At 36.0% G+C, this 27,869-nt stretch overlaps 2 protein-coding genes across 4 annotated transcripts; one reads left to right on the forward strand and one right to left on the reverse strand.

Moving 5' to 3' along the window:
* The first annotated feature begins 71 nt into the window (after nt 1-71).
* Nucleotides 72-27,837, forward strand: C11H11orf54 (chromosome 11 C11orf54 homolog). Of its 3 annotated transcripts, XM_047516101.1 has the most exons (9): nt 72-197; nt 5,657-5,806; nt 8,088-8,186; nt 15,748-15,821; nt 16,016-16,117; nt 17,201-17,377; nt 18,348-18,497; nt 25,713-25,829; nt 27,230-27,837. In XM_047516101.1, exons 2-9 carry the CDS (start codon nt 5,752-5,754, stop codon nt 27,401-27,403), a joined length of 948 nt encoding a protein of 315 aa, XP_047372057.1. In that variant the 5' UTR covers nt 72-197; nt 5,657-5,751; the 3' UTR covers nt 27,404-27,837. The 3 variants fall into 3 exon arrangements, with proteins under 3 accessions (XP_047372057.1, XP_047372058.1, XP_047372059.1); XM_047516102.1 differs by lacking the exons at nt 72-197; nt 5,657-5,806 and adding an exon at nt 8,425-8,525 and having other exon boundaries at nt 8,095-8,186; XM_047516103.1 differs by lacking the exons at nt 72-197; nt 5,657-5,806; nt 15,748-15,821 and having other exon boundaries at nt 8,139-8,186.
* Nucleotides 2,502-2,860, reverse strand: LOC124958249 (60S ribosomal protein L37-like). The gene has a single exon (XM_047516105.1). It carries the CDS (start codon nt 2,837-2,839, stop codon nt 2,546-2,548), a length of 294 nt encoding a protein of 97 aa, XP_047372061.1. The 5' UTR covers nt 2,840-2,860; the 3' UTR covers nt 2,502-2,545.
* Nucleotides 27,838-27,869: the final 32 nt, after the last annotated feature.

The following is a 27,869-nucleotide window of genomic DNA, read 5'->3' on the forward strand; positions in this document are numbered from 1 at the left end:
AAATCTCGCGTTACTACTTGGTCCTCGGGAAGAAAAGAGCCCCGGGAAGAGAGAGGCGGTGCTGCTGTTCCGACTTCGGCGAGGGGAGGAGCGATAGAAGCGGGCGGAGCCTAGACGTACTCAACTGGAGGAGGCGGGGTGGGTCCACCTAGGAGAGATCAAGATCTAGGCCCGTGAGCTTCGCCGACTGATATTTGGTAAGTTTAATAGCCAAGTACATTTTGGCAAAAAAGTTGTGAGGTCAAGTGAACTGAATGCATGTGAACCGCGAGGAAGTGTGTGATTTGTTTCCTGTGGACTTGCATTTGCTGAAATGAGATCTGTTTTCTAAAGCCTGGCCCCGATATATGCGTGTCCCACAGTGTCTAATTTTGCTTTCAAACATGTCATCTATGTTAAAATATGGGGAAAGTTTCATGTTATTGATCTGACTCCAAATGTATTGTCTTTGTATTGAAAGACAATATTACTCCCATAGTACACCCACTTTTACCATCCCCTGCTTTACTTAGCATTCCCTTACTCGCTAAGGGTCTCCTTTCAATGAGTTGGTTAACATATCACAAGATACCAGCTGAAGAATTTCCCTGTAGTTCTCCTTCCTCCATCAGTTCTCTGAGCACTTACTGAGTTAAAAGTAAGCAATTTAAACTAGTTTAATTAGGGTCGGTTTCTTTCCTCCCAAAGTAGTTTGAAAAAAAGAAAAAGAAAAAACTGGTTTGATTTTTTTTGTTTTCAGACCACATGACAAACCAGTAAAGCTGCCTATTCTTAGTTTATAGATAATGTCATTTTAGGACTGGACAGGCCTTGAACAGGTCTCTTTGCTACAAATATTGAACAATTCCAGGGATAAAAAGTCTGATCTTGTAAGTAGCCTACTACATTCCATCCACAGTGTATGCACTAATCATAAGCTTCAGGACAGGTATCACAGGTCTTGTTCACTGCCACCTTCAGAAACTGGCCCAGTTATGTAAGCTGTGAGGCTCAGTACTAAATGGAAATACAGTCCCTTGTTCAAAAAGGAGGGGAAAAGTGCCATTAAAGATATTAAAATATGGTGCTGGGTTTGTGGTTCAGTGGTAGAGCACTTGCCTAGCATGTGTGAGTCACTGGGTTAGATAAATAACATATAAATAAGTAAATAAAGTCCATCAACAACTAATAAAAATAAAGATACTAAAATATGAGCTCTTTCTTCTGTGATATTTCAACTTGGCCTGAAGTTTTAAAACTTGCTATTTAATGTCATTCTAAGTAAAGAAATTAAATTATAATCATCAGTGTCAATTATACCATTTTTCTTTGTATTGTGCAATGCCAGTTTTAAATACAAATATAAGAACATTTAACTTGTATGCAGAATCACTGAAATTTCACAGCTTGTATTTCAAAGTTCATATAAACATGTGTATTTTGTTCTTACTAGAAGAGTGGAAATGCTGTACAAAACAGACTTAACTGTTTATATTTCGTGCTATATACACATTCTTCTAAACTTCTACAGAATCCAGCAACCTTGAGTCTCTCTGAACTTCCACATTTGGTGGGTCCACCAGAATTCTGTACTAATGGGGCATTGCAAATGCCTTGTGCAAGTGGGATAGCAAGGCACAGTGAAGGACATACATGTTGCACCTCTGTCCTTTGTTCCTACTCATGCTTCATTGACCTACCAAACTTCACTTAAACAAAATAAGTTCAAATATGAGATTATTGGGCTGGAGGTATAGCTTGGTGATAGAGCACTTGCCTAGCATGCAGGATGCCCTGGGTTCAATACACTGCAAAAAAAAAAAAAAATTGCAAAAAAAATTATTTGGGGGTTGGATCTGCTTTTGAATTCTCTTTCTGCCACTTAACAGCTGAGTGATCTTGGGTAAATAAAATATTTTCTCTGATCTATTTCCTCTTCTATAAAATGAGTAGGGTAATACCTGCCTATCGTATTTGTGAAAAGTCTTGAGAGAATGACTGTAGCGGGCCTAACATAATGTCTGATATATAAGGTGCACTCAATAAATGGTAATCAGCATGGTTGCCATAGTTGGTCTACCATAGTTGGCTCTAAGGCCTACCATCTTCAGAAGTCAACTTGTGGCAACATAGTTGGTTGCCAACTATGGTCTACCACTTTGGGTGGTCTTCTAAAGCTGCTCCCTTTTTTATTCATTCTTTCTCCAAATCCTATTTCTGAGCTATTGACTCCACCAATTAAATCAGGAGAGTAAATATTGCCTCATCTGGCCCAAAGCCAAGAAGCCCCTCTGACTTTAAATGAAAATATTTCTCTTATCACTTCAACTTAACCTTGCCCCCTGCAACATCCCACACATGTACCCATGCTACGACACAACTTTTCTGTGCCTACCAGAAATTCCATATTTCTAAACAAGTTATTCAGGCTATAACTTCCCAGGGTTAAGCTTATGTTTCTAATTTGGTAGGGAAATAATCTGACAGATTTTCTTTTTCTTTCTTTTTTTTTTTTTAACATCTTTAAAAACCAGAACATTTATTGGGTGACTAGCTGTTGAAATTCTCAAGATGAACTGGATGCTGCAACAGCTGCCCTCTTGGGTTTAGGAGTTGTTCCTTCACGGAATCCATGCCTGAATCTGCGGTATACAATTTTTAGGTGCTTCATTCCACCAGTCCCACTGTTATTTCGTCTTTTGGCTTTGGCACTCCAGTTATACTTTCTCTTGCGCTTAGCAGGGTAGCCACATTTGCCACAAGTCGACTTCTGAAGATGGTAGGCCTTACAGCCACAGCGGCGGCACAATGTGTGCGTCTTATTACGACGCTTTCCAAACGATGACCTTCCCTTCGTCATCTCGCTTCTGCGGCAGAGACCAAAGAGGCCCAGATTTTCTTTTGAGATAGGAAAGTGTATAAAATTAGAATTACATGTTTGGATTTAACTTAAGTCCCTATTCCTACTGTTAGCAGAAATATCTAAAGTTCTTTTATTGCCAGGTATGGTAGTACACACCTGTAATCCCAGTGACTTGGGAGGCTGAGGCAGGATGGCAAGTTCAAAGCCAGCCTCAGCAACTTAGGTCCTAAGCAATTCAGCAAAACCCTGTCTCAAAATTAAAAAATCAAAAGGGCTGGGAATGTGACTCAGTGGTAAAGCAGCACCCCTGGATTCAATCTTTGGTACCAGAATAAAAATAACAATAATAAAGTGCTTTTATTATCCTCATAAATGAATATGCCATTCATTATACAGATTTTGAAAGTTTTATAAATAAGTACCTGCTGATTACCTGATAGAGTGTGATAAACTTTGGGAAATCTGGGTGAAAAGTCCACAGGAATTATTTGCATAAAATATCTGTTGATCAGAAATTATTTAATAAGAAAAAATTAAAGTATCTTACTCCAAAATAATCATAGATTATTCAACTCAAAAATAGGTTTAAGATATTTGAAGTATTATTATGTAGCACTTTTTTTTTTTTTTTTTTTTTTTTTTTTTGGTGCTGGGGATCGAACCCAGGGCCTTGTGCTTATGAGGCAAGCACTCTACCAACTGAGCTATCTCCCCAGCCCTATGTAGCACTTTTTATCAACAGTTATTTATATTTAATTTGGGAGATCAGATTATATTAAATAACTAAAGGACAGCGAAAGCTAGTATTGCGTAAAGTACTAAAGTAAATGTCTCCAGGCACAGTGGTGTATGCCTATAGTCCTAGCTTTACAGAAGGCTGAGGTTGAAGGGTAGATAAAACCAGGAGTTCCAGGCCAGTATGGGCAACAAAGTGAGACCCCATCTCTTTTTTTAAAAAAAATGTAAATTTCAAGTCCTAAACATATCCAATAGCGTGTTTATAGAGGATATGTTTGGAAGTATCATCAGAACTAGAAAACCGGTTAGTTTCTATGTAATCTATGAATCTTTGGAAATTTTTAAAAATAAAATATTTTTGGAAATGCAATTGAAAGGATTCTGATTTTTCACATGCTAAGTAAGCATATTAAAACCAGAGACATTCCAGTTAATGAGATGTTCTATTAACATTTTTTTTTCCCCAATACTGGGGATTGAATCTAGGGCGCTCTACATGGAGCCCCATCCCTTTTCTATTTTTATTTTGAGATAGGGTCTCCTTAAGTTGCTGAGGCTGGTCTTAAACTTGGAATCTTCCTGCCTCAGCTTCCTGAATCACTGGGATTACAGGTATGTGCCACCATGCCCTGCTCTATTAACAGTTTTAATGAGAATTAAAATACACATGGGCCAGTTTGTAGCAAAGGGTACAAAGGAAAAGAACACCTTTCTGGTGAAAGAATGTATTGTCCTTAACTTCAGAGCCTTGTGAATAGGCCTTACATTTGTCTAGTAAATGTCAATGAAGAATGTTCTAAAAGAAAAAGAATAAAACAAACAACTCCAGCAGAAATTTCCTTAAGGTTTGCTCTTATTCCTTATTGCGACTGGTCTGGAGTGGCATTCTCCACCCATGTTGTCTTCCTTTTTTTTTACCCCCCTTTTTCTGCCTTTATTTTATCTATCTCCCTCTGTTTGCACACCTCATCACTTGAACATTTGAGGTAAGATACTAATCTCTCTGAATGTATACCTATTTATTGTAAATTATAGTAAGCATGTATTTTTAAAATATCAAATTATAAACAGGTTTTCAGATTCATTGATCAATAAAGCTGCTTACCAAGAAAGTTGTTTATTTTCAAACAAATCTAAAAATTTAAATTTCAGAAGCTAATCATTTTCTGTTTCCACTTCTAATAGTGATTTAAATTTTCTTTTGTAAAAATGACACCCAAAGAAATTTAATTTTAGCTTAAATGTCAAAATAGAGTGAGAAACACATTATGGAAATTTATTTATGTATTTTATATGCTATCTATACATCATCTATATGTCATGTAGTAATATAGAATCCAATACTGTTATCTATAGTCATTTAGATACTTATTCACAATCCTTAATAAGTACCTTTTGCTTCAAGACCCATATTCCTTTGACCAACCATTAGAAAATTACATGTTCAGATATATGACCAATGAAATGAATCATATACGTACTCTTATATTAGTGTTTCCTCTTGTTAGTTTATTTTAAATGCCAACTATTTAAAATAACACTTTTGGGGGCTGGGGTTGTGGCTCAGTGGTAGAGCACTTGCCTAGCATGTGTGAGGCACTGGGTTCAATCCTCAGCACCACATATAAATAAAAGAATAAGGGTTCATTAACAACTTAAAAAAAAAAAAAAAAAACTCATACCCACTTTCCTTTAAAAAATAAAATAAAATAAAATAACACTTTTGGACTGAGAGTATAGGCAGTCTTAGCATAGAGTTCTTGTCTATCATGCGTGAGGCCCTGGATTCAATACCCAGCCAGGAGAAAGAAAGAAAGAGGAGGGGTGGGAGAGGGAGGGGGGGAGGGAAAGAGAGATGAGAGATGGGGAGGGAAGGAAAAAAGAGAGAGACAGAGAGAGAGAGAGAAAGAAAGAAAGGAAGAAGAAAGAAAATAACAGTATTAAAAGAGGTCACTTGCTCATTGTTCACTTAGAATATTAAATGCTAGAAGCTGTGGTTTCCTTTCTGTGAGGATTGAAAAGCCTAAATGCCCTTTGCCTTTGTTATATAACTGAACTCTCAATGTTCATTTCCAGAACAGCACTGTTCACATCTGGTACACTGTGAACTCTTGAGATACTAGCCAACAGGAGCTTTGTTTGTACAACCTTATACCTAAAGAGGAAAGAAAATGGCTCATTCTGAGTTTTCTTTTCATGTGCCAAGTCTAGAGGAACTTGCTGCAGGTAAAAACAATATTAACTGTGGATTTTTAAGAACTCTTTCAAGTGAAAAAGATTCTAAGATTTATATGTATCTTACTAATTTATATCTTATTGAAATGGTACTTCTGTATCAGAATTTGCCATTTCAATATCTATTCTGTACTGTTTTTTTTTGTTTGTTTGTTTGTTTGTTTGTTTTTTTGCGGTACTGGGGATTGAACCCAGGGCCTTGTGCTTGCAAGGCAAGCACTCTACCAACTGAGCTATATTCCCAGCCCCTCTGTACTGTTTTTATAGAGAAAGTCCAAAATTATGTCCCCTCAAAAAACTAAACTCACCATTTGTAGATTATTGGTGACACCAACTTAACATGATGAAATTGACTAAAGTAATCCACATGATGCCCAGAATTGCACAACTTTGCTTTATTAACTTTTTGCCAGTTACAGTATTCTTGGGGGGGGGAGGGGTGGATACTGGGGATTGAACCAAGGAGTACTTTACCATTAACCTACATCCCCATCCCATTTTATTTTTTTTAATTTTGAGTCAGGCTAAGTTGCTTGGGACCTTGCTGAATTGCTGAGGCTATCCTGAAACTTGTGATCCTCCTGCCTTAGCCTCCCAAGTCAATGGGATTCCACCACACCAGGCTAAAATAGCTTAGTTATTCTCAGCTTGGTGTCTTTATCCTTGAAAGGGGAGAATAACTGGCTTTTTTAGATGAACACTCCTCAAATGATTAACATGCTTATGTGCAAAGTACACTAGGAATCTGACCCCAGGTTTAAGGTAATAAAGGAGAAAGATACAAAATGAAACAGAAATACCAAACTTTTTATCCCACTTTTAGTTACTCATTGGACATCTGCAGAACCAAGTAAAGAGACCGTACTTTTTAGCAAGAGCAACTGCCCACAAGGTGAACCAGGCACTGTGGCACATGCCTATAATCTCAGCAGTTTGGGAGGCTGAGGCAGGAGTATTACAAATTTGAGGCCAACCTTGGCGCTTTAGCTAAATCCTGACTCAAAGTAGAAAATAAAAACGGCTAAGGATATAACACTGTTAAAGCAACCCTGGGTTCCATCCTCACCCAGTATTGAAAAAAACAAAAAAAAAAAAGAGAGAGAGAAGAGGTAGCAGAAGGCAGAAAAAATATTTGTGTGTAGATTTAGTTAGCCTATAAGACAGAGAACATGTTAGGGGTGTCAGGCCAGGGCAAGGGGGCAGTCTCCACTCACAGTTTCCTTAGCATCCCCCAGCCAGGGCACAGCCAGTTCTCCAACTTTTATTCTCAGTATGAGGAAAAACAGATGCAGAAAAACATCATTTTAATTTTAGAGGGGTCCTTAATTTTGGTGTTTCATTTTGATCCTTAAAAATACATTGCTCTTGGACTGGGGTTGTTACTCAGTGATAAGTGCTTGCCTGGTGTGTGTGAGGCACTGGGTTCCATCCTCAGCATCATGTATAAATAAATAAAAAGTATTGTGTCCATCTACAACTAAAAATATTTTTAAAATACATTGGTCTTTGGATTTATAACTGGCACACTTTTTTACATTTGTACTGTGACATATTTATAATAAAATACACGAATATTAAGTGTACAGCTTGTTTAATGTTTACACCCATGTAACTGCCATGCAAAAAATGTAAAATGTTTTCCATATCCCAGAAGACTCCTTCATAGATCTTCCCAATGTTTCTATCCTGAGAGGTTAACCCCTGTTCTGACTTTTATCACTGTAGATCAGTTGCCTGTTTGAAATACATAAAGTTAAGTCATATAGTCTTTACTCGTGTTGTGTCTGACTTTTGCTCAACATTTTGTCTGTAATCTTCCTTAAAGGTGGTGCATGTGATTGCCTACTTTTTAAAGAGTTTAAATACTTACATTTCAATAAGTTTTTGGAATCTCCCTCAAAGGGAGGTAGTCCTCACCTGAGTGCAGTCTTTTTATCTTCAGAGGTTTATAATCACTGTGGATAAGATATTTTTGTGTCTTAGTCCATATTATCACTTCTAATTATGTCAAAGTCTAATTATATTCATAAGTAATACCATTTCTTGGTCGATGGTATAGCTCAGTGGTAGCTAGAACCTGTGCTTAGCATGCCTGAGGCCCAGGGTTCAATCCCTAGGAACTGAAAAAATAAAAATAGAAGACCGTTTCTGAACTCTTTCATTATACAAGTTTAGGTTGAGAGTGTGATGTAGAGAATTTGGGGGAAAAATTGATATGTGATGGCCAAATTTTTACCTAATGTTAAATAACCCTTTTTCTTGTCTTTATCAGTTTTGCAAAAGGGACTAAAAGATAACTTTGCTGATGTCCAAGTCTCTGTCGTTGATTGCCCTGATTTGACTAAGGAACCATTTACCTTTCCTGTAAAAGGTAAGTAGTTTTTGCAACATGCTTCTGGTTTTTACTTGTAATCATTTTCTGAAACTGGCATTATTTATATCTATGAATAAAGGATATTTTCATAACTTTTAGGCTAAATTGTGCCTAATTTTTGCTCTCTTGTTTTCTGATGTTTGTCAAATTTCATTTTATAACCTTGTGGAGAAAGATTGTGTTTTGTGACTTTTGTAACTTTCCTTGATTACTTAACTTTATGTATTTTAAACAGGCAACTGATCTACAGTGATAAAAGTCAGAACAGGGGTTAACCTCTCAGGATAGAAACATTGGGAAGATCTATGAAGGAGTCTTGGTTACTTTACTCAATAGGTGAGAATCTTGGTAACACATGAGAGTTTTATTTTTAATTACTCAAGTGACTGTTAGGGAAATTTACTTTAATTTTTGTTTTTATTTATTTATTAGGACTAGAAATAATTTTAAAAGGCTTATGTTTGATTCATCTATTAAATACTTAAAATACTTCAACAAATTTGCCAAGTGATCATCCACTGAAGCGAGAAGGGACTAAAACTAATACGTTAGGTAAAATAATTTGGCAATATGAGACATACTTATATGTGATGTCTTAGTTTTGCAATAACACTCAAGACAAGTACTAAGTCCAGTTTATAGATGAAAAAAATTGAGGCTGAGAGTAAAGTCCATGTGAATCATAATGAGGATTTGAATGCAGGTCTATGTGCTTTAGAAGTCTAACTTTCTCCCAAAATAACCTACTACATGAAGAATTTGGAGATAAATGCAGTGTTGTTTTATTACATAATTGACATCTTTATTAAAAAGTAGTTTGTCATAGAATTTCTGAACTCTAGTTCTGTCTCTGCCACATAAAAGTTTCATTAACCTTAATAAACCACTTAATTTATCTCAACCTCAGATACATGAACATAGGGGGTCTTTAGTTGAATGTTCTTTTTGGATGTTTCCAGCTTAATCAGTCTTTAATTTAAGTAGAATTGTAAACTCTAGCAGGTTTGTGTACCAAATGGCAATTCCTCTTAGCACTGTGAAATCATTCACAGTACTTTTGTATAGCCATGGTTCTTCTACAGGAAGGAGTGTTATATTTTCCTTGCTAGTCAATTAATTAAAATAAAATAAAAATCAGAAAATACAGAATAGTACAAAGAAGAAAAAAATGGTTAGTCTTTTTTTCTTTTTTTTAAAGAGAGCTTTTAACTTTCTTTTTGTGGAAAAAGTGGCAGAATGCTTCCATGTTTTACAATGTCACCTTTAAACAGATCAGGCTCTCATTATCTTCCAAAAATTTATTTAAATTCCAATTCCAATGTGAAGAGTAACACAAAATTGTACATATAACTTGCTGACAAGAGGTTATTTTATCCAGCTATAAAACATCAAATGACATGAATAAATGCCGACCAAATTTGTTATTTTTATACAAATTCAAGACTTTTTGCTACACATGAATTTAGTTTGGAGAACACCAACTTGGCAAAATGCTCTCCTTACCTTTACATTTAACTAAATTGAAACTTTGAAAATACAATTTAGAATCCAGAGTGCGTGGTAATAATAATCACAGGTCTTCATGGATTAACAAAAATCAAAGGATAGCCTTAAATCTCTTATACATTTAGCAAACAGTGTTAATCGTCAGAAATTGACTTTGTCAAAGCAAACAGATATGAGACAGTGTGGCCCTTCTATATCAGATTCAATGTTTAAAACAGAGCACTTATTGGTTATCTTGCCAATAAACTTACATAAACTTTCATATTATAAACTTTTACATAACACTTAAACAAGGCTTAGAGTTCTCAGATGCATACATATACCTACTCGTATATATTTTGGATGTCAACAATATTGTTATAACTAAACAATAGTTGTTTGTTTAACCAGTTACAAAGTAATCATTTAAGACTTTAAAACAGGTACAAACTCCAATTCCTTTAAGACTTAGTTTCTCCAAGTAATAAAACCTAATAAATACAAGAAAATTACCCATAGATAAGAGCAGATCAATGTTTCAGGCTTTGCTTCATATCAGTACATTAAAGTTCACATAACATTAACTGACTGTGATGATTAGAGCCAATTTAATCAGAAACACAAACTTTTTGAGATTTACCTTCTGCAAACCTTCTTACTTAGACACAATTTAACATCTTTAGTTTTGCCCTCTTTCATCTTGGACTTTAGCACGAGAATATTACTTTATCAGAGAAAATAATTTCTCATCCATATTAAAATATATTTCCATATCTATAACTTTCTTTTATCTTTTCTAGTTTTGGACCCTTTCTTAAATTCATATTCTGAAACAGACCTTTAAGAATGTTACCTGTGCATTTAATTTACACAACATATTTCATCCCTGGAAAGGGTTGGACAATCCAGCATATACAAAAACTGTGCCTTAATCTTTTTTTATTCCAGGTTGCATTCAAGGGATGGGAGCACATGATATTTTTGAGCCTGACCTGTCTCCATTATCATTATCACAATGCCATCAACTTTGAGGGAGTTCCCCATGCTATTTGTACCCAGAGGCTACTTTTAGGCCTTTCCTTATATTAGGTATATTGATGTGCAATGGAGGAGACCCTTTCCATCCTTTTCTTTAGATTTTCTTGAGATGCCTTTGCAGAGGCTGCTGACAAAATACAGGCTGGCTTTAGTTTCTGTCTTTTTCTTTTCTGGGTGCAGTTATTCATTCTGCCAGTCTCCACAGGCATTTAGTTTGATGGGATACTATTATAGCAAGACTTGCTTTGCCCCAGTGATGAATATCCCCTCGCCAAATGGGGTGTCCTATCGATCTTAAAAGGGGAGACTATTCCTGCCACCTACTCAGAGCAAAAGTGGCTAGAAGGCAGGGCAGAGACCAGGTTCTCTTTGGCCATTTTTCTATAGCCCAAGAAGCTTTTCTGAGATTTTTTTTCCCCCAGTTTAGAGCTGTTGTCATTGACCCATAGTAAGATGATCTGCAGCTGCCTGGGGCCAGGCTGGGAAGTAATACTGGGAGTGCCAGCACTGGGTTTAAAAGATTTCAGTCTTTTTAACCCTTTCTTCTGGTGTCCTGCTATCCTTGCACATCAGAGACAGTGCCTTTTGGCACCTTCAAATTAGTTCATTGGTTCAGACTCCTTATCATGCAACTGCACAAATGCCTGTACATTCAGAATCTCTTTTATATACTTTACCCCTGACAGATCATCTTTAACACCCAGATTGTATAATCCAGAAAAACCATTTAAAGGCCAGATTCTGTTACAGTGATCGCTCTTTCTCTTAGACAGGCTTATCCCTATAGGTGGCTCATGCAGCCAAGATCTCCGTGCTCAGGAGACTGACTACTAGTAAGATCAATGCCACATGCCCATGTCTTAAAGGGCCAGCAACAGACAGAAAACAGACATGAGGATCAAAGTCCAGATTGTGTTACCGTAAACCATCTTTCTCTTAGACAGACTTATACTATAGGTGGCCTATGCAGCCAGAATCTTTCTGCTCAAGAGACTACTGGTAAGATCAATGCAGCATGGCCCATGTCTTAAAAGGGGCAATATCAGATACAAACAAAACAGACAACTAAAGGGAATTCCCAAGCCCAAGGCCAACAAACAGATGAGAACCTAGAACAGATCAGAAGGGAGTACATCCCTAAGTTCTTGAGTCCTGCTTAACTGTGACTCATACACCAGTGGTGCCACAGATGTCCCCAGAAAGAGGGACCAGATATTCCCACAAAGAGGAACCAGGTGTGTGGAATCAAGGGTCTCCATGTGCACACAGGGGGACTTACCAAATGGCCAGAGTTGTCATAACTTTTCTAAGTTTCCTTTTCCTCAGAGTGGACCATGATGGAGCAACCTGTATTGTTCAGGGAGAGAAGGCAGGAGTCCCCTGGAGTTAAAAAAAACTTTAGTAGCTGCTGTGATGCTCCCTCAATCTCTCCCTTTACTCATAGGAACAGCTCCTCTGGAGGCAAACTCACCTGTCTCCTAACTCTCCTGCAGTTGGCTCTCAACAAGTTCGCCAGCACCATGAATCCTCAGCATGGAAGTGGGGTTCCTTGGAAAGCCAGGCCTGCCCAAGAAAGCTGGGATGGAGGCTGCTCTCAGGTCCCACCTGGGGTACCAAATTGTTGCTGAAAGCTTGGTCCTTATCCCTGATGTTAATCCAATAATGAAGACACTGTTTGGAGAAAAAGGAAAAAGAGGGTTTATTGCTTTGCTAGCAAAGGTGAAACACAGGGATACCTATCCCAAAGGCTGTGATTGTCAAAAATGGTTAATCTTAATTGTATCATCCAAAAGGTTATACCTAGAAAAAACTTCTAGTCAGTTATTTGAGAGTCAGGAAATTATAATACTGAAAGCCAAATACATGTGGGTACTCGCATGTGTGTGTGTGTGGTCTTTTTTTTTTTTATTATTATTTTATTGTAAACAAATGGGATACATGTTGTTTCTCTGTTTGTTCATGGCGTAAAGGCATACCATTTGTGTAATCATAAATTTACATAGGGTAATGCTGTTTGATTCATTTTGTTATTTTTCCCTCCCCCCCCACCCCTCCCACCTCTCCCACCCCTCTTTTCCCTCTATACAGTCCTTCCTTCCTCCATTCTTGCCCCCCTCCCTAACCCTAACTCTAACCCTAACACTAACCCCTCCCACCCCCCATTATGTGTCATCATCCACTTATTAGCGATATCAATCTTCCTTTGGTTTTTTGAGATTGGCTTATCTCACTTAGCATGATATTCTCCAATTTCATCCATTTGCCTGCAAATGCCATAATTTTATCATTCTTTATGACTGAGTAATATTCCATTGTATATATATACCACAGTTTCTTTATCCATTCATCAATTAAAGGACATCTAGGTTGGTTCTACAGTCTGGCTATTGTGAACTGAGCAGCTATGAACATTGATGTGGCTGTATCTCTGTAATATGCTGATTTTAAGTCCTTTGGGTATAGGCCAAGGAGTGGGATAGCTGGGTCAAATGGTGGTTCCATTCCAAGTTTTCTAAGGAGTCTCCAAACTGCTTTCCAGAGTGGCTGCACTAATTTGCAGCCCCACCAGCAATGTATGAGTGTACCTTTCTCCCCACATCCTCGCCAACACCTGTTGTTGCTTGTATTCTTGATAATCGCCATTCTAATTGGGGTGAGATGGAATCTTAGGGTGGTTTTGATTTGCATTTCTCTTATTACTAGAGATGTTGAACATTTTCCCATATGTTTGTTGATTGCTTGTAGATCTTCTTCTGTGAAGTGTCTATTCATTTCCTTAGCCCATTTGTCAATTGGATTATTTGCATTCTTGGTGTAGAGTTTTTTGAGTTCTTTATAGATTCTGGAGATTAGTGCTCTATCTGAAGTATGATTGGCAAAGATTTTCTCCCACTCTTGTGTGTGTGGTCTTAAACATGGTTAGGCACTTTCTATGTGAACTGGTCTCACTCAGGTTACTGATAGCCTTGGTATATTTTATGAGTATTACTTCTTTACACATTTCAGTTTGGCTATCACTGCCTGACATTTTCCCTTTGGTGTTCTCTCCCTTTGGTTCTTTTGCCTCTTCCTTGGTTCCTACCTCTTCTTCCTTGGTTTCTACCTCCTCCCTTATGGCTCCTTTGTCTTTCTGTCAGGGTCTTAAATACTGATACTTTCCAGAATTCTTTTCTATTATCTTCTTATTTTATGTACTCTTTTTTTCATCTACACTTGTGGTTTTAATTACTAACTGGATACAACTGAAATCTGTTTGACCTTGAACTCTCTTTTTAGCTATAGATCAGTATTTCTAACTGCCTGTAGAACATATCCTCCCATAATATACTAAGGACAACTTGAGGTTCACATGTCTAAAATTTAACTCATTACTTCACTTTAGATACCCATTTCCTTTCTTCTTTGTATAATTTCCTTTTTCTCTATCTCTATAGTTACCATTTTCAGCTGTTATTTGTCTTTTCCCTAGACTATAGAGTCACCGAATTGTTCCCCTAGGCTTCAGCTTTCTATCACTTACGAATAGAGTTTCATCTATTAGTAATCTCTGCTTAATTCATGAAAAATATTTCCTAAATCCCCAACTACAAAAGGAACCTATAAAAATTCTATATCAAGAGGCTGCTGTTGTAGCTCAGGGGTAGAGCACTTGCCTAGCACATATGAGGCACTGGGTTGGATCCTTAGTACCACATAAAAATAAATAAATAAAACAAAGATATAAAAAAAAAACCAACAAAAAAACAAAGATATAAAAAAATTCTATATTACCCTTCTGCAAGCTGAAGAAATAGAGCAATTATGTCTTCTTTACTATGTAAAATGTGATCAGGAACCTGTCAAGACCACTTTTTCTCAAGCAACAGATAGTTTTTTTTCTACCACTACACTTAAAAGTGTCTTCTCCCAAATTGTGTCTAGCTGCACTTTGATGATAATTAAAAATGTAAGTAGAGGACTGGTAGAGTGTATTCTAAGTAGGCTCAAGGCCTTGGGTTAAATCCTTAGCATCAGAAAAGAAAAAAAAATCTAAGTAGAAAATCTCTAGCATCTAAAGTTATCTTTATTTACTTGTATTAGTATAAACAATCTTGGGAATAATTAACTTATAAGAGGATTTTTGCAATACGGATCTAAAGGACATATATTCTACCAGAGAAAAGTGTTTTAAATTTTAAAACGTTTTAACCAGTAAAAAAAAAAAAAAAAGACAAGCAATCAAACAACCACCAAAAATAGTTTTTTAAAGGATTAAGACTAATTTGAGAAACTTTACTGACAGAGTGGCCAGCACCCCACAGAGTAGGTTCCTGCTCAGGAGGTGTGAGCCACCTGAGAAAATCAAAGTCTGAAATAATCAATAAAACATTAGAGACAAAGCCAAAAGTTATATTTAAAAAGCAGAGTACCTGATGGGTCTTCCAGGCCTGACAGGAACTGAAACTAAAAAAGACCCCAATTTTTTATTTAAGGAGGAATACATCAAAGGCAGGGATAGGGTATCAGTGGGAGGTGCTTGTTTCCTGGTGTGGTGGGGGTCTTGCAGTAAACAGGTTGATTGGCGTTTGGCATGCTACACCCATCTCAGGAAGGATGTGCTTAAAACTTGAGCAGTGAGCAGGTCAGGGTGCCAGCATGAAGTGAACAGTCTCGCACCAGTGGATTTCCACATGGGAGTTCCCAAGACAGCAACTTCCCTGCCTATGACTCCAACCTCACTCAGCTCACACAGGGTTCATAGATGGCTCTCAGCACCTTACCCAATCCAAACTTTGACTCCAGTTCTAGTCCTCACCCTGTCATCAACTTTCACTTGCCTTTATGCTGTCAGCCCTATCAAGCCATATTTAGTTATGATGATACTGGAGACACAGTTAGTTAAATAGAAAAGGAATACTAGCTACTTACATCTTCTAACTCCTGCTGTTTGCAAAACTGAGACTGAAGAAATTATTTACTCTTAATAATTGATGTCTTCTGGCATTTTATGTGTAAATTATGTTTGCCTATTTTTAAGATGGCTTGTGTTTTTTAGGCATCTGTGGGAAAACTAGGATTGCAGAAGTAGGAGGTGTGCCTTACTTAATTCCTCTTGTAAACAAAAAGAAAGTAAGTGTACTTTTACTGTTCACATTCACATGAAGGTTGTAGAACTTGTTGATTCCTGTTTATTATTATAAGACCTGTTGATCAATGTGGCAGGGATGGAAATACTAGTAGACTTGGTAATAAAAAATAAAAAATAAAAAAACCCAGGAAATTTGTATAAGGTAAGATTTAAATAATTGTCTTCCTCTTTGTAGGTTTATGATCTGAATACAATTGCAAAAGAAATCAAGCTGCCTGGAGCCTTTATTCTTGGAGCGGGGGCAGGCCCATTTCAGACTCTTGGGTTCAATTCTGAGGTCAGCTTATATATAATTATTTTATTTTGTTGATTTGACTTTTGGTTTGTCTTTTTCCACTTACTTCCCTACCCAAAAACCTACTTTCTGAGTGAATTGTGAACGGTTGATGTCATACCTCTCCAGATTGGCACTGTTTGATACAGATTTGGACACTATCACATGCTCCAATTGGTCCAGCTGTACTAGAACACTATCCTTTAATTTCAAATTTTCTTAGGGACTAGGTTCAACCTTAGATGAATCCAAGGCCCTAGAATATCCTGCTGAAGGCCTTGAAATGTAAAAGATTTTTATGATTATATGTCATAAGATTCCTTGCTTCTCTATAAACCTTTGCTTTTGATATGAAGGCAGTTTTGGATTAGAAGAATGGAATATTTCATGGTGTAGTCAACTTTTTCCAAATTGTAGGAAACTATCATAATAGTATGAGGGTTATTTATTAAGTTAATACTATTACTAGTGTATGTCATATATATTGAATAGTGTTGATTACCACTAGTATTAATACTATGAGTATTATAATATACTACTATTTAGTATAGGTGACATATACCAGTAAAATATACTTACCTATGTACTCTTAAAATATCAGTTACATCATATATCCTGACTACAAGACTGAATGACCTCTTCAGTCTGTCCACAATAGATGTGACTCTTAGTAGTCATACACGTTCTTTTGCAGAAGCATTAATATAATTTGCCTAGTGTTTAAGATAGGAAAAAGGGTTAAAATTTAAAATTGGACGTTGTCAAGAGAATATTCCAATGTTATATAAACAGTGTAACAAATATTGTAGATATTTTATAAAATGACTTTTTTGAATTTAAAATTAGATGCTTCATAGCCCACATCTTTGTGAAGTGTGCTTCTTTCTTTTTTTCTTTCTTTCTTTCTTTCTTTCTTCCTTCCTTCCTTCCTTTCTTTCTTTCTTTCTTTGGTTCTGGGGACTGATCATGTTTTCTCATTAAAACTTGAAATGAAATGTCTTAAAGTCTGAGAGAAAACATTTTGTTTACATGATTGAAAATACCCTCTCTCCATAGAGTTACTAAGATTGACTATTTTCTTTTCAGTTTATGCCAGTTATTCAAGCAGAAAGTGAACACAACCCTCCTGTGAATGGAAGTTACTTTGCTCGTATTAACCCTGCAGATGGAGGGTGCCTACTAGAGAAATACAGCCAGAAATACCATGATTTTGGATGTGCATTACTGGCTAATCTTTTTGCCAGTGAGGGCCAACCTGGCAAGGTGATTTTGTCTATAAAAACACAACATTCTTTAAATGTTTTTGGATAGCTAAAAAATTGAAATTTTATTGCCCCAAATATGGTTTTTCTAAGAAAATCAGAGGTACCAAAGTTAAAGCTGTTTATTTAACCCAGTTATGAAAAATTCAGAATTTTATAGGCAGAGTAAAAGTCTTATCTAAACTCAATGTTAAGAATAATACTTAATAATCAATACCTTTTTCTAAGTAACTAAAAGATAACAGGATACTAATTTCAGAAGTGGGTCATTTACATGAACCATGTGGCTAAAATAAATAATGTCTACTTACAGATATTAAATAGGTAATTTGCTCATTCCTGACTGATCACGTTGTGCTAGACAGAAATGGTGGTAGCATAGAACAAGAAAAAGATAAGGAAAATTAATGCTTCACTTCAAATTTTCTTTTGGTTAAGTGCACAAAAAAATTGGTTTCAGTGTTAGTATTTGTAAGAACTCTCAGATTGTATAAGTAAATATAGCCATTCCAGCTACTTTGAGAAACGAGGTGGAGAAGTAAAAATACCTAATAAAGTAGAGATAATAAAGTCCAGTATTTTATAGGAAATGAGAAAATTTAATCATTTCTCCTTTACCCCCATTTACCATATGTTAAACTTTTCAAACTAGGGAATTCTCAGCCTTTTATCCCCTTGACCTGACCTATATTTTGAGTGTCTCTAGAGTTCCATGTAGCACTTAGTTCAAGAAAATATGAATAAGGATTATTTTCTTATGTATAACTAATGTATGTGTATATATACATATATACATGAATATATATATGATTGATGAAGACTCAGGATTGAGATACCTCAATCCTCTGGATGCACTAAGCAAACACAATATTGCTTGATGGCTTTAAGTTATGTAATGTTATATTTTAAGTGATTACTTACATAAAATTTTACAACTTATCCAATGGAATATATATTTATATCTTCTATAGGTCATTGAGGTAAAAGCCAAAAGAAGAACTGGACACCTTAACTTTGTGACTTGTATGAGAGAAACTCTGGAAAAACAATATGGAGACAAACCTGTAGGGATGGGAGGGACTTTTATAGTTCAGAAGGGAAAAGTAAAGTCTCACATTATGGTAAGAGCCCATGTGTGTATACTTGTGTGTATGGGTATATGTGTGTGCACATGCTTAAATTAAAATCTTAGAATTTTTAAATATGTTGGTAATTCTACCTGTATAAACACACCCTGAACAAATCCTTTTGTTGTGAGTATATCACTTAAAAGTTTATATGACACTACTTTAATTCATTATTAAATAATGACTAGGTAGAGTTCTTTTTTCATGTTAATGTATTAGAACTTTCTTTTCAACGTACTTGTTTGTAAGATCAAGATAAATTCAAGTATAAGTCTTAAAACTGCTTATTATTTTCATTACTAGAATCCTAAACTCAATACAGAGCTGACTTTGCTATTAAGATGCTTATGTTTTGGGGGGAAGAAAAACTTACTGTAAAAACTATAAATTATATCTTATGTTCTAAATGTATGTCAGTAACACATGAAGAATGGAATACCATCTGAAACCAAACTCAGGGCATTTGGGACTTTTTAAAAATTTGTGTGTGTGTGTGTGTGTTGCTGTTGTCATTATTATTATTATTTTTATTATTATTATCATTATTATTATTATTTTATGGTGTTTGGGTTGAAGTCAGGGCCCACCACTAAGCTACCGCCCCAGCCCATTATAAAATAATTTTTGTTAACTAAATGAATGAGCAAATGAATAAATGAAGTATGAAGATGATGCTAAATTAATTCTCTTTTCATTTTATCAGTAAATCTATCAGAAATGTTTTAATGTTTTTCATCATGATAATTTTAAATGGCAAGCCAGTTGATCCTACATAGGTAGAAAGAGCATTTGTGAATCTACATCATTGCTTTTCCAAATTATTTTTTTATTTAAATTTTTATTTTTATAGACTGCATTTTGATTCATTGTGCACAAATGGGGTACAACTTTTCATTTCTATGGTTGTATACAATGTAGATTCACACCATTCATGTAGTCATACATGTACATAGGGTAATACTTTCTGTCTTATTCTACCAGCTTACTTTCCCCCACCCACTCCTGCCAGTTTTCCTCTATATCATCCAAAGTTCCTTCATTCTTCTCTCCCCCCACCCCCCTTGTTATGTATCATCATCCACTTATCAGAAAAAACATTCGGCCTTTGGTTTTTTGGGCTTGGCCAATTTTACTTAGCATGATATTCTCCAACTCCATCCATTTACCAGCAAATGCCATAATTTTATTCTTTATGACTGAATAATATTCCATTGTGTATATACAACACAGTTTCTTTATCCATTCATCTGTTGAAGGTCATCCAGGTTAATTCCACAATCTAGCTATTGTGAATTGAGCAGCTATGAACATTGATGTGGCTACATTATTGTAGTATGCTCATTTTAAGTCCTTTGGGTATAAACCGAGGAGTGGGATAGCCGGTCAAATGGTGGGTCTATTCCAAGTTTTTTGAGGAATCTCCTTACTGCTTTCCAGAGTGGCTGCACCAATTTACAATCCACCAGCTATGTATGAGCATGCCTTTTTCCTCACACCCACTCCAACACTTATTGCTTGTGTTCTTGATAATAGCCATTCTAATTGGAGTTAGATCAAATCTTAGGGTGGTTTTAATTTGCATTTCTCTGATTCCTAGGGATGATGAGCACTTTTTCATATGTTTGTTGATCATCTGTATATCTTCTGTGAAGTATCTGCCCATTTCCTTAGCCCATTTATTGATTCGGTACTTTGTATTTTAGGTGTAAAGATTTTAAATTCTTTATAAACTTTGGAGATGAGTGCTCTGTCTGAAGTGTGTTTGGAAAAGATTTATTCCCACTCTATAGGCTCTCTTTTCACTTTATTGATTGTTTCCTGTGCTGAGAAAAAACCTTCTTGTTTGAATCTATCCCATTTGTTGATTCTTGCTTTTATTTTTTGCGCTATGGGAATCTTGTTAAGGAAGTCTGGTCCTAAGCCAAAGTGATGGAGATTCAGGCCTACTTTTTCTTCTATTTGGTAAAGGGTCTCAGGTCTAATTCCTAGATCCTTGATCCATTTTGAGTTGAGTTTTGTGCAGGGTGAGAGATAGGGGTTTAATTTCATTTTACTGCATATGGATTTCCAGTTTTGCCAGCACCATTTGTTGAAGAGGCTATCTTTTCTCCATTGTAATTTTTTGGCACCTTTGTCTAGTATGAGATAACTATACGTATGTGGTATGTTTTTGTGTCCTCTATTCTGTACCATTGGTCTACCTGTCAGTTTTGGTGCCAGTACCATGCTGTGTTACTATTGCTCTATAGTAGAGTTTAAGGTCTGATATTGTGATATCTCCTGTATCACTCTTCCTGCCCAGGATTGCTTTGGCTATTCTGGGTCCAAACTATTAAAAAGAGTAGTGTAGATAAATTTTTGAAAATACCATATGATTATAGAACTGAAGCATAATGTTATAGAATTTTAGATAAAAAAATTTGAGTTTTATTTGGTTCTTTTTTTTTTTTTTTTTTTTTTTTTTTTTGGCAGTACTGAATGAACCCAGGGCCTCTTGCACTGAGCTACCTCCCCAGCCTTTTATATTTTTTTGTGATAGGGTTTCTCTAAGTGGCCCAGGCTAGCCTCAAACTTGTGATCTTTCTCAGTCAGCCTCACTTGCAGCTGGAATTACAGACATGCACTACTACACTGGTCTTTATTTTATTTTTATTCAAAATAAACCAACTGTCTTCAAAAGTACATAGAAGAACTGGGGATGTAGCTTAGTAGTAGAGCACTTAGCCAAGATGCACAAGATTAAGATGCGCAGGTTTAATCTCTCCAGCAACGCAAAAAAGAAAAAAAAAATTGCATAGACACACACCTTTCCAGCTAATTCCTGGATATACATATTTCATTAAGTATAAACCTGAAAAAAAAAAAAGTATAAACCTGTATCCTTTTTTTTTTTTTTTTTTTTTTGTGGTACTGGGGATTGAACTCAGGGGCACTCAGCCACTGAACCATATCCCCAGCCCTATCTTGTGTTTTATTTAGAGACAGGGTCTCACTGAGTTGCTTAGTACCTCACGCTTACTGAGGCTGGCTTTGAATTTGTGATCCTCCTGCCTCAACCTCCCGAGCCGCTAGGATTACAGGCATGCGCAACTGCACCCAGCTAAAACCTGTACCTTAAAATTCATTCTTTAGCTATTTATAATTTTATCTGGTGCATTTAGTAATAACTCTAACCAGAAGAAAGCAGGTGAATATTATCATTAGTAATATTATATAGATATTTATATCTGCAAATGCATTTGAATACAAGAAAGTACAATCTGAGGAAAGTCGAACCAAAGCCTTTCTCCTGCCCACTTTAAAAAAAGAAATAGTGGGGGCTGGGGAGATAGCTCAGTTGGTAGAGTGCTTGCCTTGCAAACACAAGGCCCTGGGTTCAATCCCCAGCACCGCAAAAAAAAAAAAAAAGAAATAGTGGTAAACTGTATGTAATCTAAAAATTTATCATTTTAACAAAATTTTAAGTGTACAAGTCATTGGCATTAAGTACATTCATGTTAGTATGCAGCTATCTCCACCATAAATCTCCAGAACTTTTCTCCTCTTGCAATACTGAAATTCTGTACCCGCTAAACAATGCCTCATTCCCCTCTCCTCTCCAACAACCACCACTCTACTTTCTATTTCTACAAATCTGACTACTCTATCTAGTAGGTACCTCATGTTAAATGGAATCATGCAGTATTTGCCCTCCTGCAGCTGGCTCATTTCACACAACATATCATTGTTGAGGTTCATCCACATTATAGCATGTATCAAAATTTCCTACCTTATTAAGGCTGAATAATATTCCATTGAAGCATACACCACAGTTTGATTATCCATCAATGGACACTGGAATTTTTACCCTTGGGCTATTGTGAATAATAGTACTGTGAACAAGTGTGTACAAATATTTCTTTGAGGGTTGGGATGTAGCTCGATGGTAGAGCACTTGCCTAGCATGCACAAAACCACAATTCAATCCCTAGAACTGTAAAAAAAAGACATATCTCTTTGAGACCCTGTTTTCAGTTCTTTTAGATATGTATACAGAAGTAGAATTGCTAGATCATATGATAATTCTGTTTAATTTTTTGAGGAAATGTCATATCTTCCACAGTAACTGCACCTTTTTACATTCCCATTGCATTGCACAAAGTTTGCAGTTTCTCCATATCCTATACAATACTTGTTACTTTTTTTTTTATAATAGCCATCTACTGGTTGTAAAGTAGTATTTTATTGTGGTTTTGATTTGCATTCCACTAATGATCAGTGATGTGGAGCATCTTTTCACAGCCTTTTTCTAAATTAATTGTTAACTGATACATAAAAGTAGTATAGTTATGGGATGCCATGTGATGTTTTGATACATGTGTACATTTATGTAGTGTAGTATCTAAATCAGGTTAAATAGATCTGTTAGGACATTTATCATTTCTTTATGGTAAAAACATTCAAAAACTCAAAAAATTTTTTCTAGATTTTTAAAGTATACAGTATATTATCATCTGTAGTCACCCTACTACATAATAGGACACCAGAATTTTTTTCTTCCCACATTTTTTATTGGTGCATTATAGTTGTACATAATGATAGGATTTGTTGTTACATATTCGTACATGCATACAATACACAATATAATCTGGCAAACATCACTCCCCAGCACCTCTCCTCTCCCTCCCTTACTTCCTACCCTCTGGTCCTTTTTCTCTGTTGATCTTCCACTGATTTTCATGAGATTTGCACTCACCTCTCTTTTCCTTTTTCCACTGTAGCCTCTGCATATGAGAGAAAACACCCAACCCTTAAACTTCTTAATTTGACTTCTTTCACTTAACATAATGGTCTCTAGTTCCATCCATTTTCCTGAAAATGATATAATTTCATTTTTCTTTATGGCGGAATAAAACTCCATTGTGTATATACCATTTTTTCCTTATCCATTCATCTCTTGATGGATACCTAGGGTGGTTCCATAGTTTGGCTATTGTGAATTGTGCTGCTGTATAATCCTGGGTACATATGTATCACCATAGTGTGATGACTTCAGTTCTTCAGAATAAATACCAAGAAGTGGTATAGCTGAGTCAGATGGCCTAGTCTTTTGACGAACCTCCATACTGATATCCATAGTGATTATAATAATCTACAATCATACCAACAGTGTTAAAGTATTACTTTTTCTCCACATTATCTCCAGCATATTTATTTGTATTCTTGATGGCTGCCATTCTGACTGGAGTATACTAGAGCTTCTTACTCCTAACTATAACTTTAGTACCCATTGACCAACATTTCCCCATCTGTCCCTCTCCCACAACTCTTCAGAGCCTCTGGTAACCACTATCCAATTTTCAATTCCTGAGATCTACTTTTTTTTTATATATTCCATTCCACATCTGAGAGAGATCATGTAGTACTTGTCTTTCTGTGCCTGATTGTTTCATTTAACAAAATGATCCTCAGGTCTATCCATGTTGTTACAAATGACCAGATTTCATTCTTTTTTTTTTAATGACTGAATAATATTCCATTATATATGTACCACATTTTCTTTATCCATTCATCATTTCATGGACACTGATTGTTTCCATTTCTTGGTTATTAGGAATAGTGTCTTTTCACATTCTCATTTGCCATTTATGTATCCTTTGGAGACATGTCTGTTCAAATCCTTTGCCCATTTTTTTGTTTGTTTGCGGTGCTGGGGATCGAACCCAGGGCCCTGTGCCTACAAGGCAAGCACTTTACCAACTGAGTTATCTCCCCAGCCTTGCCCATTTTTTAACTGGCTGTTTTGTTGTTGCTGAGTTGTCTGATTTCACTATATATTCTGGATAGTAAGCCCTTTTCAAATACATGATTTGCAAAGATTCTTCTCCATTCCATGGGTTGCCTTGTCACTCTGTTGATAGTGTCTTTGATGCCCAAGTTTTTTTTTTTTTTAAGTTATTGAAGGACCTTCATTTTTACTTACTTATATGTGGTGCTGAGGAGCGAACCCAGTGCCTCACACATGCTAGGCAAGTGCTTTACCACTAAGCTACAACCCCAGCACAAGTTTTTAATCTTGATGTAGTACTTTTTTTTTTTCTTTTTAAGGTACTGGGGATTAAACCTAGGGATGCTCTACCACTGAGTGACATCCCAGACCTTTTTAAAAATTTTTTCTTTTGAACAGGGTCTTGCAGAGTTACCCAGGCTGGTCTTAAACTTGCAATACTGCTATTTTAACCTCCTTAGTCACTGGAATTACCAGCTATATATTTTGTGATTGTTTCCTGTGCTTTGGTTGTCATAGCCAGGACGTCATGACAAAATCCAATGTCATGAAATTTTCCACTATTTTTTCCTAAAAGTTTTAGTTCTTACATTCAAGTCTTTGATCCATTTGAATTAATTTTTATATATGATATAAGGTTGAACATCGAAATCCATTCTTTTTTTTTTTTTTTGAACCAGGGATTGAAACCAGGGCCAGGGGCACTTTACCACTCAGCCACTTCCCCAGCCATTTTTTTTAAAAAATTTATTTAGAAACAGGGTCTTGCTGTGTTGCTTAGGGCCTCGCTAGATTGCTGAGGCTGGCTTTGAACTCATGATCCTCCTGGATTCAATCCCTGATACTGCGGAAAGAAAAAAAAAAAAAAAGATACTATATGCTAAGTGAAATAAACTGGTCCCAAAAAAACAAAGTCCAGGTGTTCTATCTGATATGTGTATGCTAACACACAATGCAGGGGACAGGGGGATACAAATCCATTGGATTAGACAATAGGGAATGAAGGGAAAGGAGTGGGGATGGGAATAGAAAAGACAGTTGGAAGAATTGGACATAATTTTCCTATGTTCATATATGAATACACGATCAGTGAAACTCCACATCATGTACAACTACAAGAATGGGATCCTAATTAGGATAAGTTATACTCCATGTATGCATATGTCAAAATACACTTTACTGTCATCAATATCTAAAAAGAACAAATAATAAAAAATAGTCAATGGTCAATTCACTCTTTCTTTACCTTCTTAATTCACTCCTAAGTTTTAGTTTGTACAAACTAGTTACCCTTTGAAAAACTAGGGTATATAACTGATGCCAAAAGCAGTAGAATGTATAAGAAGGCTTAAAGTTTTTAACTTAATTGTCATATATTTTTAAATTTTTAAATTCTAAATAATATTCAGTATGTTTACCTGTTTAATGGTATTTTATTGTAGCCTGCAGAATTTTCTTCCTGCCCATTGAACTCTGATGAAGAGGTGAATAAATGGTTGCATTTTTATGAGATGAATGCTCCTTTGGTTTGTCTACCAGTTTTTGTTTCCAGAGACCCAGTAAGTCCTTGTCTATCTTTAACATTACAATTATAATGCTTGAATTTTAGAATATTCCTTTAGACTTAGGCACCCTTTGTGTCATTGTTATTTAAGAACCAGGATATCTCTAAAATTATCCTGAAAGTTAAGGGAGAAGGTGGCTTACCACCCTATGTTAGGAAGAGCAGATTTTACCACTGAGAAAGTGAAGGCACAGATGTTTTTGTTTCTTTGTTTCTTGGTACCAGGGGAGTATAACCACTGAGTCACATACTGCCGCTTTTTATTTTGAGACAGGGTCTCACTAAATTGCTTAGGGTTCACTAAGTTACTGAGGCTGACCTCTAATTTGTAATCCTCCTGCCTCAGCCTCCCAAGTCACTGGAATTACAGATATCGCCACCACGCCCTGCAGAGGTGTTTTAAATAACACCCAAAGTCTTACTATTAAATAGTAGAATCACAACTAGGATTCGGGTCTCCTATCATGTTCTTTTCATACGACACACTGGAAAAAATTAATATAGACTGATTCAAAGTCAGTTGCTCATATGTTTTGATCCAGTATGATTACATACCTAGGATTTAATCTTTAAATATATGCTTTTTTATGGTCTGATTGACTAAGATGTCAAAGTTGTATTGTTAAATGGAAAAAGCAATAGCAGAAATGTGCAGAGAGAGTTACAATTTGAATAGAAAAAGTAAAGTTTCTGGAAGGATATAAAAGGAACTGCTTCTATTTGTTGCCTGTAAGGAAAGGAAATAGCCAGTGAGGGCAAGAGAGAGGGAGGTATATTTAATTGAATATATCCTTTCGCATGCTTTGATTTTGGAATCATGTGAATGTAATGCCTATCTAAAATATAAAAACGGGTCTGGGTGTTGTGGCACATGCCTATAATTCCAGCAACTCAGGAGGTTGAGGTGGGGGATCTTAGAGTTCAAGATCAGCCTGAGCTATGAGCAACATAGCTCAGGCTGATCCCCATCTCAAAAACAAGGGAAAAAAAAATATATATATATATAATCCAAGCAACTTGGGAGACAGAGGGAGGAGAAATACAAATTCAAGGCCAGCCTTAACAAATTAATGAGACCCGTCTCAAAATAAAGATTAAAAAGGGCTGGGGATGTAGCTGAGTGGTAGACTGCCCCAGGGTTCAATCCCCACTACCACAAAATTAGAAAGGAAAACCAAAAACAAACAAAAAACTGAGGTAGGTATATAGCTTGGTGATAGAGTACTTGCCCAGCATGCAGGAGGCCCTGGGTTCCCTCCGTACTACAAAAAGGTAATACATAAATAAGTAAATAAAAACTTTGTAACATAATGAAAAATTCTCCTCACTCATTAAACAAATTCTAATCAAAATAATTTGAGTACGCATTGACAGATTGCTTTTCTGTTGCCCTAGGGATTTGATTTGCGACTGGAACACACTCATTTTTTTAGTCATCATGGAGAAGGTGGACACTATCATTATGATACAACTCCAGATACAGTGGAATATCTTGGATACTTCTTACCTGCAGAGTTTCTCTATCGCATTGATCAACCAAAAGAGACCCATTCATTTGGACGAGATTAAACCATCTTATGCTAATTAATAAAAATAAATAATTAGCTAAGGTTAATTAATTAACTCATCACTAATATAAAGTCCAATAGAAATTATCTCACCACTTAAAATCCCTTTTTTGGCTTTTGAAATCAAAGTGTATGTTGACGTTGTATTCTATATTATTTCACAGGTATATCTGAGAGAGATTATTGGGAATAAGGATACATAATGCAGATGGTCTTTCTTTTTTTATATGCTCACATATGTTTTTTGAGCCAACCTCATTTTTTAAATTTCTATAATACCTGGCAAAGTCTATCACATGTTTATACCTCAGGTATAAACATGATCAGGAATCATGATTATTCCTTACTTATAGCATTAACTTACATTTGTATAATGTTCAGTTTTTCAAATTAGTCTTAAAACTGCTAAATGGATTATTTCTGGGTATTAGAAAAATCAGTGTTTGGGGGGCTGGGGAGATAGCTCA

Source organism: Sciurus carolinensis, chromosome 11 (genome assembly GCF_902686445.1).
Source record: "Sciurus carolinensis chromosome 11, mSciCar1.2, whole genome shotgun sequence".
Taxonomy (NCBI): domain Eukaryota; kingdom Metazoa; phylum Chordata; class Mammalia; order Rodentia; family Sciuridae; genus Sciurus; species Sciurus carolinensis.

What these genes read in the sequence shown, in the direction of transcription:
- LOC124958249 (XM_047516105.1), bottom strand. Translation starts at nt 2,839, where the DNA reads ATGACGAAGGGAAGGTCATCGTTTGGAAAGCGTCGTAATAAGACGCAC.
- C11H11orf54 (XM_047516101.1), top strand. Translation starts at nt 5,752, where the DNA reads ATGGCTCATTCTGAGTTTTCTTTTCATGTGCCAAGTCTAGAGGAACTT. An exon ending in TCTAGAGGAACTTGCTGCAG is followed by an intron (nt 5,807 to 8,087) that starts GTAAAAACAATA and finishes TGTCTTTATCAG; the next exon opens with TTTTGCAAAAGGGACTAAAA. An exon ending in TTTTTGTTTCCAGAGACCCA is followed by an intron (nt 25,830 to 27,229) that starts GTAAGTCCTTGT and finishes CTGTTGCCCTAG; the next exon opens with GGATTTGATTTGCGACTGGA.